This window comes from Thalia democratica, chromosome 8 (genome assembly GCF_965202585.1).
Source record: "Thalia democratica chromosome 8, ktThaDemo2.hap1.1, whole genome shotgun sequence".
Taxonomy (NCBI): domain Eukaryota; kingdom Metazoa; phylum Chordata; class Thaliacea; order Salpida; family Salpidae; genus Thalia; species Thalia democratica.
Window position 1 is genome coordinate 19,002,403 of NC_139172.1, and position 12,848 is coordinate 19,015,250.

The following is a 12,848-nucleotide window of genomic DNA, read 5'->3' on the forward strand; positions in this document are numbered from 1 at the left end:
TTTACCAAGATTTTAATGGTATAAGAAAAATTCTTATTTAAAGAGATGGTTCACATTTCATAAGAATTATTGGAACTTGAATTGTCCAGCACCACACACAAATAATGAAATTCTAACTTTTATTGTTTTAGAATATTTATTTTAATATTATCGTTAATATTGTTTAGAGACAACATTGTTTAGTTATTATTTATTTAATATTTTGTTGCATGACTGAGTTTGTAACTGTTTATATTGTTGTGTATTCTGTTCTTAATTAATATTTTTATGCACAATAAGCATAGCCGATTTCGGATGTTAGCGGGCATATTTTAGAGGAAAGATTAGTTTTAAAATGACTTAAGCTGAAAACTTCTATTTTCATGAAAAACAGGAGCCAATTAGAGATAATATACTTAATTTTTATACTTGAGATTTCTCACAACAAGCGGCGACGCGTGGTACTTTTGTTAGGTGGTGCAAAAAAAACTTCAAGTAGTAAAACCCATAGTTTGACATTTAAAACTAATTTAGTAAGATAAAAATGCAAATAAAAATAAAGATGATAAGACGTTTGTAAACCAAGTTAATTTGAAAAACGTTAATGTCAAACAGTTCTATAAGACTATAATATTTCTTTTACCTGGAGCATCTACTTCAATGCTTAACCTCTGCTCACAACTTGATTAATGAAACGAAAAAAAATCGTCAAAATAATAAGTATTAAATTTATAGATTTCTATAAATGAATATTATAGAAAAATTTATCAAGATTTTTTTTAATTCTTTTTTTAACCTGTACAATTTAAATTAATAAAGTAAAAAAATTGTAAACTTTTTTGTTTGAAGAAATATTTTATTTTTTAGTTTAAAACTTAACACATACGTGTATACTGTATAATGACATGTAGTAAAATATGTGACGTCACCATTTTTAACATCATTTAAAAAAATAATCGGCATATCTTTTTTTTAATTACAAAATTTTTATAATTATGATAATGAACTCTCCAAAAAAAACTTAATATGATTTCAAAATAGTGCTCCTAAGCGTTTTTTGAAGGTTCGGAACGTATGTCAAAAATAGCGACTTTTTATAAAGATAACACATTAGTGAGCACGATGTTTTTTTCAGAAAAATATTATCACTATCAACTGAATTACTGTCAAATTCGTATATAGAAACACTCTAAGCATTTTTAATCTTGTAGTATATTGGATTTAATATTATGAATTATCTCAAATGCAAGTACTACGTACCTGCTTGACTTTCATTTCAACATTTTATAAGTGCATAAAATTTTCATGTCCTAGTAGCCAGGGAAAATGTTTAAAACAGTAGTATGGAATAAATTAACTTTTTATAAGTTGTTTTATAAAACACAAACTCATGAAATCAATTTATAATTTTTTACATTTATTTATAAATACACAAAAAGTATAAAAAGTCTAAGAAAACACAGTACAACTTTACTTGTAAATTTCTATTACAAGGCAAAATAATAATAATAAAGCAAAACCTGTTATAAAGGATTGAAACGTGCTATAAATAGCTATATGTACTTATTTAGAAGAATAAAACATAAATAATTTATTATATTCTGTAGAATTTTTCTTATTTAAGTAACAAAATTACAAAAAATTAAGCGTTCATAACCTATATGATAGTAAAATGCTTTTCATAACAGTTTCAAAAAATGTATATAGTATTTGTAATTTCAATCATGCCATGGTAAGGAGTAGAATTTTAAAAACCACTTGGAAATAAAATGAACCACTTAAGAAAATCATGTTTATATTTTAACTAAATAAACCTACAAATAAATATTTATTGACTGTAATTATTATAGAACGTGAAGTTTACCAAAAGAACTTTATAAAAAAACACACATAGACCTTTTAAAGTACTAAGGGTTACCTTTTTGCTCTTCTGAAAAACAAAAAAATATACACGAAAAAAATCTAAAAAGCGTTTGGAGGTATAGCAGTAAGAAGCTTAGTAATGACAAGGAGTACTCATTGGTAGGAAGATCATAGTTGCATGAAGTTTTGGTGACTCGTTTCCTTGCAATGCTGCATCATTTCCGTTTGGCCTTTGAAGCCGCGGTTGCAGTCCTTGCAGAAGAACTTGCAGCTGTTCAAATCGACGAACTGCCGCGACTTGTTCATGGTTTGGGCGAGCTGCTTCACCTGCTCGAAGGCGCAGTCGTCGTTCGTCATGAAGATGGTCGTCTCGGGAATCTGAAAGTTCCTGTCTTCGCTCAGACTCACCGGGTCGTAGTGCGTGCCGTCGTAAATAACGAATATGCGGCGGGGAAAGTTCATGTCCATGCCGTACCTGTCCGGCCGGACCGTCTGAATGTCGAACGCCACAATTTCGATCTGAAGCAGGCTGGAGAGAATGCGCAGCTCGATCGCCCCGCCCCAAGCCTGGTCGTCCTGAATCCAAACGCTGTACAGGTCGGGTGTTTTTTCCAACACCGCTTCTGTGTACTCTTCAGGGTTGTTACGGACCGCGTGTGCGACTCTTGCCCTCAGTTTTTTAGCTTCGTTGTACTTGGTTGCGTCGAAATTTCCGTTGTTCATGCAGTAGTAAACGCTGTAGAAAAGACAGGAGTTGTCGGCTGGCACCGAGTTCTTTCTCATAGTGACACAAGGCACGGGCGCGTGCTTCGCTTCGTTCGCTGCGATTTTCATCGCCGTCTTCTTCTTGTCGGTTTCCACAACTTTGAGCATGTTTCCAGAGGAAACTTTCATTTCGGCGAGGGTTTTCATGGGGTCGGACAGGTCGAGGGGGGTCGGTGGGTATCCCATGGTGATCTTCTGCGTGGACGTGCACACGCCGCTCAGCTCGCAAATGACCTTCATCAGCTCGTTGAGGGTGGAGCTGCTGTTCAGCGTCATTATGTTGTGCGACTTGCCGTTCGGGTCTCTGCATCTCAATCGAAGGTTGGTCATGTTGAAGGCAGTATGTTAAATAAAACGACTTGTAAGGCTTATATTACTGTGTAAAAAAATAGTCATTTTTATTTCGAAAAATTTAAATATTGCAAGTAAAAATAACAACTGAAAAACATTAGTAATAAACTGCACATTTATCTAGATGAAAATTTATCTAAAAAATTTTAAGAAAAACAATAAATAAATATGCTTTGGATAAAAAAAATACAACAAAAACTAAAGTCACTGAAAGTATGCTTCATAAAAAAGATGCAATTGTACTAAGTAAATTTAGTTTTACACTTCTCCAAAAGGAGAAAAAAAACATAATTTATGTATCACCTTTGGTACTATAAAATACACGGGTAAATAAATTAAGTATGTAAATGTTTAATATGGAACTAGATTTATAAAAAGGTTTAATAAAATTATAATACATGGTTACAACTTCTTCCAAGTGGAAGCATAAAACTAGTCATGAACTACTATTACTATCCTGATTTCTGCAAAAACATTTTTTAACCTTTTAACAATTTACCATATCCTTATTTAAGACAACATGTTAGCATATTAAATACAGTGAAATTTGCAAGAAGTATAAAAAAAAATCTATTTTTAACTGCATTTAAAAAATTTTTATCACTTAAAAAACGATATCTTAAATTTTTGTTTGTAAATTGAGTAGGTTAATTAAACAATTAATACATCAAGTACAATTTCATCACATGCGAAGTTTTCTCCAATCGTGTTTTATGACACTAATAATATTGTACTTTTTTTTGTTGAGTTAATAGTTTTTAAATAAGTATACAAAATATAAGTTTTTGCATTTGCTAATAAAGATCTTAGCGAAACAAGTTTACTGGAATATATAATACAGGGTTGCCACTCGTTTTTTCAAATTTTTTTCCAGGTTTTTAAAAGTACACATTTTTGAGTTTTAAGTGAAGTTTAAGGAGAGAAACTGTGTTAAATAGTATAAAAACATTGAAAAAATACTGTAAATCTACTTTAAATATGTTTTTTATTTATATGATAGAATTTTTGAGTCAAATCAAAGTTTTACTACGGAACATGTGAAAATTGTTAAAATTCCTGATTTTTCCAGTTCAAGTGGCAACCCTGATAGATAAACAAATTTAAACAGTTCTTTCTTTATTACATTAGAACATTTTTCTGTGTGTTAACAAGTTAGCACACTTCAACGGAGCTAAGAAAGTTGTAGAAATGTTCAGTAACAAACATGTGTTAATGTAATAAAGCAAGAGTACGGTTTAAACTTAGTTTAAAAAATATACTTAAGTAGTGGTGTTAGTTAAAAGGTGCAAAAATTGACGACTGATAGTTGAGTTTTATACTGTAAATGAACATTAATCAAAGACATAATCAAAATTCAAAGAAATAAGGACTCAAAATTTAAAAAAACTAGCCTGATTTTTAGACAGATAATTAAATAAATAGTTAGAATTTCTAACAAAATTCAACTTGTCTAAAATATTTTGGAAGAGTTACAATTACAATGAATAAAAAGTAATCATATTTTCAAAAATCAATTTAAATCTTTAGTAGAAGTAGTTGTATTATATAATTTTTTTAGGATTTTTTTCGAGTAAAACAAAGGAAAAAAAGTATGAATACTATAAGCAAATATATATGCTTAAAAGCATATTTTACAACTTTGAAAAAGTTTTCAAGTCAAAATTAAAGTACTGTTGCTATACACACTTTAAACTTAAAATAATGTTAATACAAATATAATGTTATATCTGTAATTTGTTTCATTAGCATGTAAATACTTAATTACCTAATAAATTATAAAATGCTAGCAAATGTATAAGAAATTAATATTATCTAGTATTTTAACATGTTAGAATTTCTGATCAAAAAATTATAATAATATTAACATAAAAAAACATTTGTCACGTAAAACTGAAGAACATTTAAAATAATTATTCAATCAATTCATTTGTTAAGCTTACAATAAATAAAACAACTATAAAAGTTCCTAATTTTAACTTTTAAGATAACTAATTAAAGTTTTTTTAGTCCCAAACTATTTTGTTCAGAACTCTATCAACGCAGTTTAAATAACTTTTTTTTCCTTTTAACTGCCAGTTCATTCAATCATCTTCAGATACCTAGAAACAATTTGACAGTACGTAAGTTTAACCCTAAAAGACACAAATGAACATGCATACTATAGGCAATTAAATTAATTAACATTGAGAAGTTTCGTTGAAGTCAGATACTCTATTGTATTCAACCAAAGCAAATACACTGGATTGAGACTACAAAAAGTTTCAGCAAGGGTTTTGTGAGCCGTCTTTTATCTTCAAAATTTATTTGTATGGCTAAATTTTCCTGACAAGACGGTTAACTGCCAGTGTGACTAACAATGGTTGCTTTATTTATCAAGTTTGAACCCCACAAAATAATTAACTGTGTGGTATTAGCATCAACAGTTAGTTTATTTACAGCATCATAAATATAAAAGTTAAGTATAAAAAAGAGAACAAGAATTAACATTTGAAATCTAGTTTATTTTTAAATTATTCAAGTTATTACTTGGATATATTTGACAAAAAAGTATTTACTCTTTGCTTTTTTTCCTCTTTCTCAGACTCTGTAAGTACTTCTTCAGTGGTAGAAGATAAAAACTTTTCTTCTAGTATTGTTTTTGGTTTGTAGGCTTGTTGATAGAACAAAATGGCTAAATAAAAATTCCAAGTTGTTAAGTCAGGCCAGTAATTCTTAACAAATGAAAAAAGAGAAAACGAGTTCTGCCACATTAGAAAATCACTAAGTCTAATTTCCCCTGATGTTCTTACAAGAAGATCAACTTTTGGAATTTTTAATGACTTACTAAATAAATACTCATCAATGTCTGATGACAAAATCTGGTTGTTTTGAACACCTTCAGCCAGTAATTTTATTCCTTCCATCATTTCAAACCTTGATGTGTATGCCACACAGACATTCAAGTAACATTTACTGTTAGACTTTGTTTGCAAATGGAGCTGGTTTATCACTTGTTGCAAATCATCAGGTAGCCTTTTTAGGTCACCAACAAACCTAATACATACACCATATTTATCAAGCTTATCTTTTTTATCTAATATTACCTTAAATTTATCTCTAGCTAAGTTCATCAAGTCATTGACTTCTTGTTCACTTCTTTTGAAATTTTCCAAACTAAATGCAAAGCAAGATACTTGTTTTACACCTAGCTCCTGACACCATTTCAAAACGTACCCGAGTTTGTCAAAACCTTCAGTGTGTCCTTGCAATGTCTTCAGGTTTTTGCTTTTGGCAAAACGTCTATTGCCATCCATTATGAATGCAACATGTTCTGGTATGGGTCCACTTTTCAAAATAGACCTTATATACTTATGGTACCACCCTTCTTGAATTTCATCCTCTGATGCAATAAGAGCCATTTTTAATTAAACACTAAATGATACTGATAATAAGTAAATTAAAATATGTTGTTATTATCATATGAAAATATTAAAACTTTTTATTTAAAAGTATAACAAATAAACTTAATATACAAAAATAAACCAAACGCTGAGTCTAAAACTGACTTTAAAAAAATATTTAAAATTTAAACTAATTTTAAATTTCTAAAGAAAAAAATATAAATTGAATTATTAAAATTTTAATATAGTTTCTGAACAATTTATTAAACACTTATTATTTTTGTTAATTTTTTCTTTATTGTACTAAAAATTATTTTGTTTATAGCGATCTGCATTATTTTAACAGACATTTAGCCTATAGGGTAGGGCCCACCTTGTTTTTTACAAATCGATCTTATTTTGTAGTTTTTTCTTGGCTAATAAAAACTTTCAACCCTTTAACAATATTCAGAGTAGTTTTAAGATACAAGTGTCTCAATTTCGCAAGCTCCATGATTAAAAAACAAAAAAATTGATTGAAAATCTACCTTCTCCATAATTTTTCAACCAATTTTAATCAAGTTTTCACAGAAAGTCTGTTACAAATATTTAAATTTTTTCAATGCAGGAATTTTTTTTTTCTTTTTTTTTTTTTTAATTTGTTAAAAAAAAAGCCTGTTATTTGATTTTTTAATCTAAAAATTTTAATTTTTAACATAAAAAAACTTCAACACTGAAAGTCTTTAAAAATTAATAATAAATGTTTCTGAAGTGTATTTTTAGTGAATTTTAAAATACCTAAAAAAATTGGCAATAAACTTTTGTTGGTTTTATTCAAGTATTTTTACAATTTCTAGAATGTTTCAACTTAACTTTAATCTAATTTGTCTTTTTTTAAAGCAATAAGTTGCCTGAATGATGAAAAGTTAGCCTGAGTTACATCAAACTATTAGTGTCAGCCGGAGTTTATAGGATACTTGAATTTAAAAAAATACATTTTAGCTTAAAATTCAAAAACATCACTGTAAGCTAATCTAGTATACTTAAAAAATAAAGATATAACAAAACTTAACTTTTTGAGAAAAAAAATATAAAAAAAATTCAAAGAAAATTATCCCTAGATTTTGAAAAAATCAAATTTAGCTTGATTTTAGAATCAAAATTCCATCAACTATGAATTTTATTGAAAGCTTAAACTAATCTGAGTTAGCCTAAGTAAAAAATAAAATGTAAAGACTAGCCTGATTTATTTTGAGTTTGTTGTAAACCTGTATATGTCAAAAGTTACTTAAGTTTTATTAAGCTGTGAAAAGTGCTTAGTAGCTATAGTGTTCAAACTGAATAAAAAACACATGGTATGTTCACTCTTTAAAAAATCTTTTTTGAAGAAGAATTAATAACTATTAACTAAAATAGAAGGCTGGCAATTGTTAGTTGTGGACTAAACACTGAAAATAAAAATATTTTTGGGCCACAGTTTTAGTAACAACTTGACCTTTTTTCCACTCATAACTTAATTTATTTCAACACTGATTTAAGGCCATAGGGGGGGTCCACTTTGTTTTTTACAACTTGATCTTATTTTGTAGAATTTAATTTGAGCTATCAGACACTTTTAACCGCTTAAAAAAACTCAAAGTAACTTTTGAGATATAAGCGATCAAAGAAAGGGTGTTCAATAGGTTCCTTATGGAAGGCAAAAACTAAAAATGCGAAAAAAGACTATTTCACTAAAAATCTATCTCCTCCTTCATTTTTTAAGTAATCTTTCTCAAATTTTTACAGAATGTGTATCATTAAACTTTAAAGAGATCTATTGTAGGAATTTTTTAAATTTTGAGTAAAAAAAAAATTATTGTCAAAAAACTACCTTTTTTTTTAGTTTTTTGTGGATAAAATTTTTATTTTTCAAAATTTCAAAAATTCCAACATTCAGATTCTTCAAAATATTAAAAGGAACATTTCCTGAAAATTTGAAGTCTCTAGGTCAAAAAATGAAGGAGGAGATAGGTTTTTAGTGAATTTTTAAATTTCCGAGAAAATTGACCCCAAAAAACTTGCGGTCCATACGTTTGTATCGGAAACTTTTTACAAAAAATAAAATATCTCAAAAGTTAAATTATATTTTTGAATTCTATAAAAACAGGCTTGTAGTTTGTATTTAAAGCTTTCATATAAAAGCCAAAGTTATTTTTTGTAAAAAAAAAAAGTTGGACCCCCCTATGGCCTTAAACTGCTATTACAATTAGATTTACATCCTTGCAGACTAAAGTTTTAGCTTGAAACAAAAATCTATAATTGTTTCGATGTTTGAAATCAAGTCTTATAAAGTGTATTAACTATCTGCAAGCCTAAGAACAAACAAGTAATTTATCATTTTAAGTTTTTCACCTAGTTTGTGTCTCAATAATTTACTTAATCACAAACAAGAAAATAATTATATACAATATTGTACATATCATTATGTTAACGTTCACTAAGAAGCAAAAAATGAAACCCTGTATTTTTTATGAAAATTTAAATTTTATGTGTTTACCACTGTTTTTTCGTAAAACTGAGGTTTTCTAAAGTTAATTGTAGTTTTGAAAACCAAATAATTATTAATTATTTTTTTCTCTACCACATTTATGCTGAAAGGACTCAAACACAATTAAAGACTACTTACAGCTTTTATACACTACTTTTGCAATTTTATATTGGCATACCCTGATTTATACTGACACCCTCCTAAATATTGTGTTCCATGCTAAATAAGACTAGTAAAACTATGTAGTTTATTGGTCTAATTGTAATGATCAAACTATATATAATAAGAACTATAGCACACCTTTAGTTTCAAATTATTTAATTAGATATGGCTTCTAGAAAGCTTTTTAAAAAACTTAAAATTAGCCTGAGTTATCCTGAGAAGTCTGAGTAAGTGACAACCCTGTAAACTGCTTTAAAAACTTAAAAATAAGTTTAGAAATAAAATAAATCTAAGTTAAAGTAAGAAAGATCAATAGATATCATATGACAGGTACATACTTAATAAAAAAAAAGAAGATTTTATTAAAACCTCGTTCAAGCTTTGAGAAATTGATTTTAAGCCTTCAATGTCAAAGAAACTTTTCATAAATTGTTTCTTTAAATCATGTAAGAAAGGTTTTCTTTAAAATTAAAGTTTCTATCTTTAATAAGTCAGCAAAATAGTGTTACTACTAACTAGCCTGTAGTTTATTTTTAATTATTGCAGAATTTTTTTTTTAAGTTGTTTAAGTTAATCAATAATGGTATTAATAAAAAACTACACTATAAGTTTACTAGATAAGTATAATAAGTTTGTAAATATCAATTTTTATTGATATTTAAAAAAGAATTGTCACAAATATTTCATACATTTACAACAAAATTTACAATATTTAAGTGGCAACTGGTTTCTTGGAATAACCTTCCAGGTTTTCTAAATTTATTCTACGTTTATTAAAGTAAATGTTTATGTGACCTATATTAATATAAAACAAACTTTAGATAAAAAAGTGTCTAAATTAGTCTCTCTTTAAGGCAAAATTGAAGGAAAGTTATTCCAAGAAACCAGTTGCCACTTAAATATTGTAAATTTTAAGTGACTAAAACTAGCTTGACTTAAATAAAAACCAGTATTACTAGTCACGGAAACAAAAATACTAACATAAGTGACCAGAAACTAGTCTAAAATACATCAAACTAGTTTAAGTCAGCCTGAGTTTGTGAAAAAAAAGTATTAACAACCCAGAAAGTGATCAAATTTACTGTCAATCAAGCTTAAAGTAAAAACTTTGTTTATTATACTCATAGTCAGTCTTGTCTACTTTTAATAAAGTTTAAGGAAATGTACACATCAAATAAATCCTATTAAGCATTATATCTGAAAAATAATTTGAATAGAATAAATTTTAAACCAAACTTGAAGTAAAACTTAGAGCTATCAGTTTTGTTGTCCAGTAAATGGGACTAGTGTTGTTAATTTTCCAGCCATATTTGATAGAATCTAGATCCTAACTTAGCATTTTCTTATGACTTTTTATAAGCCTAGATACTTGACTAGGTTAAATTATGTATAGAGCTCTGAACAATAAATAACTTTTAGTTATATATAGTTATATAACACATATATTTTACTAAAATTTTGATTTTTTGTATATTAAAAACTGTTCATAACTTCAGTATTTTTCAGGTAAAACGGTCATATAAAAATCATTTTTGATACTAATTTATTGAAGACTTCAACTTTCTTTGTAAATACTAAATAAGGTTTAATCATATATGTACATAACTTGTACTAAAATACTGAATGAGCAAAAATATTACTAAATTTAAAGCAAAAAAATTAACATTTGAAAAAAAATATGAATAAAATACTTATTAGTTATTTTTTAGATACCCCTAAATTAGTTGTACTTTATGTCCATTATAGATTCTTAAAAAAATAATAGTTCAATTGAAAATATATACAACAAACATTACCATTAAAAGCGTAAAAATAATAATATCAAGATGGATATTTAGTATTTTTTCCAGGATTCTTGATTTTTATTAGGTTTTGTACAAGTTTTCTTGTACCTTTTGAATAAGGTAAAACTAAAGCTGACAAATAAAATTCTGAATAGTATATAACTTGTTTGCATATCATAGTAATTTTTTTTAATTTTAATTTTATTGCTATACAATATAAATTATTAAAAAATTCAGATTAAAAAAATTCTAGTAAGTACCAAAATTCAAGGTTTTCTTGGCTAAACTTTCAAATTTCAGGTATCCAGGTAAAATTGCCACCCTGTTAAATTTAGATAAATCAGGGTTAACTTTTTTTGGGGCAATAAACCCGGCCTAAAATATTTGGCCGGAGACAAAATATTTAAAAAAATTAGCCAAAATCTGAAAAATTTTATTGATCAAGCTTTATTATTAAATAATCTTCATAAAACAGGAGTTTATAAATTAATATAAAAAATAAATGATTAAAGTTAAAACAAATTAACTTGAAATTTAAGGAAAATATTCAAACTAGCCTGATTTTTTGAAAAAAGTTCAAACTAGCCTAAGTTATCCTGAGGGAAAACCTTTGAAACACATGACTCAAAGAGACTTTTTGTTATATCTTGCATAAATCAAAACACAATGTAATATTTAAATTTTAATATATTTTTCATAAATTTTTTATGTACTTATTCCTTTATGTATAAGTTCATAATCACATTAAATGTATAAGCTTGAACAATTGAGTTAAATAAAACCATTTCAAACACAGTAATTATATTGTGAGAGAACTATTTTCTCCCTTATATTACTGATGAAATATTTTATGGATGTAAACTGATTTAAAACTAATACAATTTAATAATATTTCATCAGGAATGTAAAGGAGAAAACTGTATTCTTTTAAAACAATTACTGTATGGCTCAGCTGTTGAAGCTTAAAAGTTAAGTTTAATATATACTTTGTTTTTGAGGTATAAAGCTAATTAGTAAAACTAAATCTAAGATGAAAGTTCATCCTTAATATCCATGATGGAAAATTTCAAGGTTGAAACTACTAAAAATCAAACTAAACCCATAAAAAATTTCCTTAAGTTTATTAAGGATAGAAATATATTCTTAGTTATTGGTTTAGTAAATAGCTTTATAATTAACATAAGAATAAGTATCAATTTTTTAGGAGAACTTACATACCATATGCAACATAAAGGATCTCCTGAATGTAGACAAACTAATGATTCTCTTTAGGCTGTTTTGTTAAAGCTATAGGGGAGATAATATGTAATAGATCATCACAAAATTTTCCATAAGTTAACTAAAACTTTCATATTGATCTAATAAGTCTGCTATAATCACTTTTAATTTGAAACTTCTATTCATGACGTCAGTTGTAAATTGATTTATAGATTAAAACTGATATTGACAACCATGTAAGATGCTATTAGTAACCGATATTGTTTCTGCCAGTTAAAATTAATATTTTATGTTTAAATATAGTTATATTTATTATGGAGTCTATACTGTTAGCATGTAATTAAGATTTATTCATTATTAAATTTAACTTTTTCCTTATTTTCCTTAATTTTTGAAATTTTTTGTTTAGTATTTTTGTAGCATTTTTATATAACACTTTGCAGAATTTTTAAATCTTAAGTGCAAAATTTAGATGCACTTTCTTACCTAAATTTTCATTTTGTTACATTTTGTTTTTTACTGGCTAAATATATTTGTAGTTTTACATAAGCTAAATAATTATTATTTGCATTATATAATATATATATATTTATTTATTTATTTAATTATATAAAAAACTATAATTTAAACACCTGTTTCACACATTGAAATGTAAAATTTCATGTGACCGTCAGTAAGTTACAGTTTATTATAATAGTGAACAGAATAGGCATTCGTTATTTAAAGGGCAAGGTTCAAATATAATTTATAAAGCAACAATAACATCAAATAAAACAACAAAGCAGTATATAGGATTGATAGGAAATACCTTTAAACAAAGATACAGAAACCACAAATCAT

General features: G+C 26.9%; 2 protein-coding genes across 2 annotated transcripts; both read right to left on the reverse strand.

The window, feature by feature from the left end:
* Positions 1 to 1,595: 1,595 nt before the first annotated feature.
* On the reverse strand, positions 1,596 to 2,976 carry LOC145842170 (ubiquitin thioesterase OTU1-like). The gene has a single exon (XM_082949569.1). It carries the CDS (start codon positions 2,935 to 2,937, stop codon positions 2,011 to 2,013), a length of 927 nt encoding a protein of 308 aa, XP_082805695.1. The 5' UTR covers positions 2,938 to 2,976; the 3' UTR covers positions 1,596 to 2,010.
* A 1,924-nt stretch (positions 2,977 to 4,900) lies between these two features.
* Positions 4,901 to 6,369, reverse strand: LOC145842176 (dehydrodolichyl diphosphate synthase complex subunit DHDDS-like). Its single transcript, XM_082949575.1, has one exon. The coding sequence runs from the start codon at positions 6,354 to 6,356 to the stop codon at positions 5,481 to 5,483; it is 876 nt and encodes a 291-aa protein (XP_082805701.1). The 5' UTR covers positions 6,357 to 6,369; the 3' UTR covers positions 4,901 to 5,480.
* Positions 6,370 to 12,848: the final 6,479 nt, after the last annotated feature.

What these genes read in the sequence shown, in the direction of transcription:
- LOC145842176 (XM_082949575.1), bottom strand. Translation starts at nt 6,356, where the DNA reads ATGGCTCTTATTGCATCAGAGGATGAAATTCAAGAAGGGTGGTACCAT.
- LOC145842170 (XM_082949569.1), bottom strand. Translation starts at nt 2,937, where the DNA reads ATGACCAACCTTCGATTGAGATGCAGAGACCCGAACGGCAAGTCGCAC.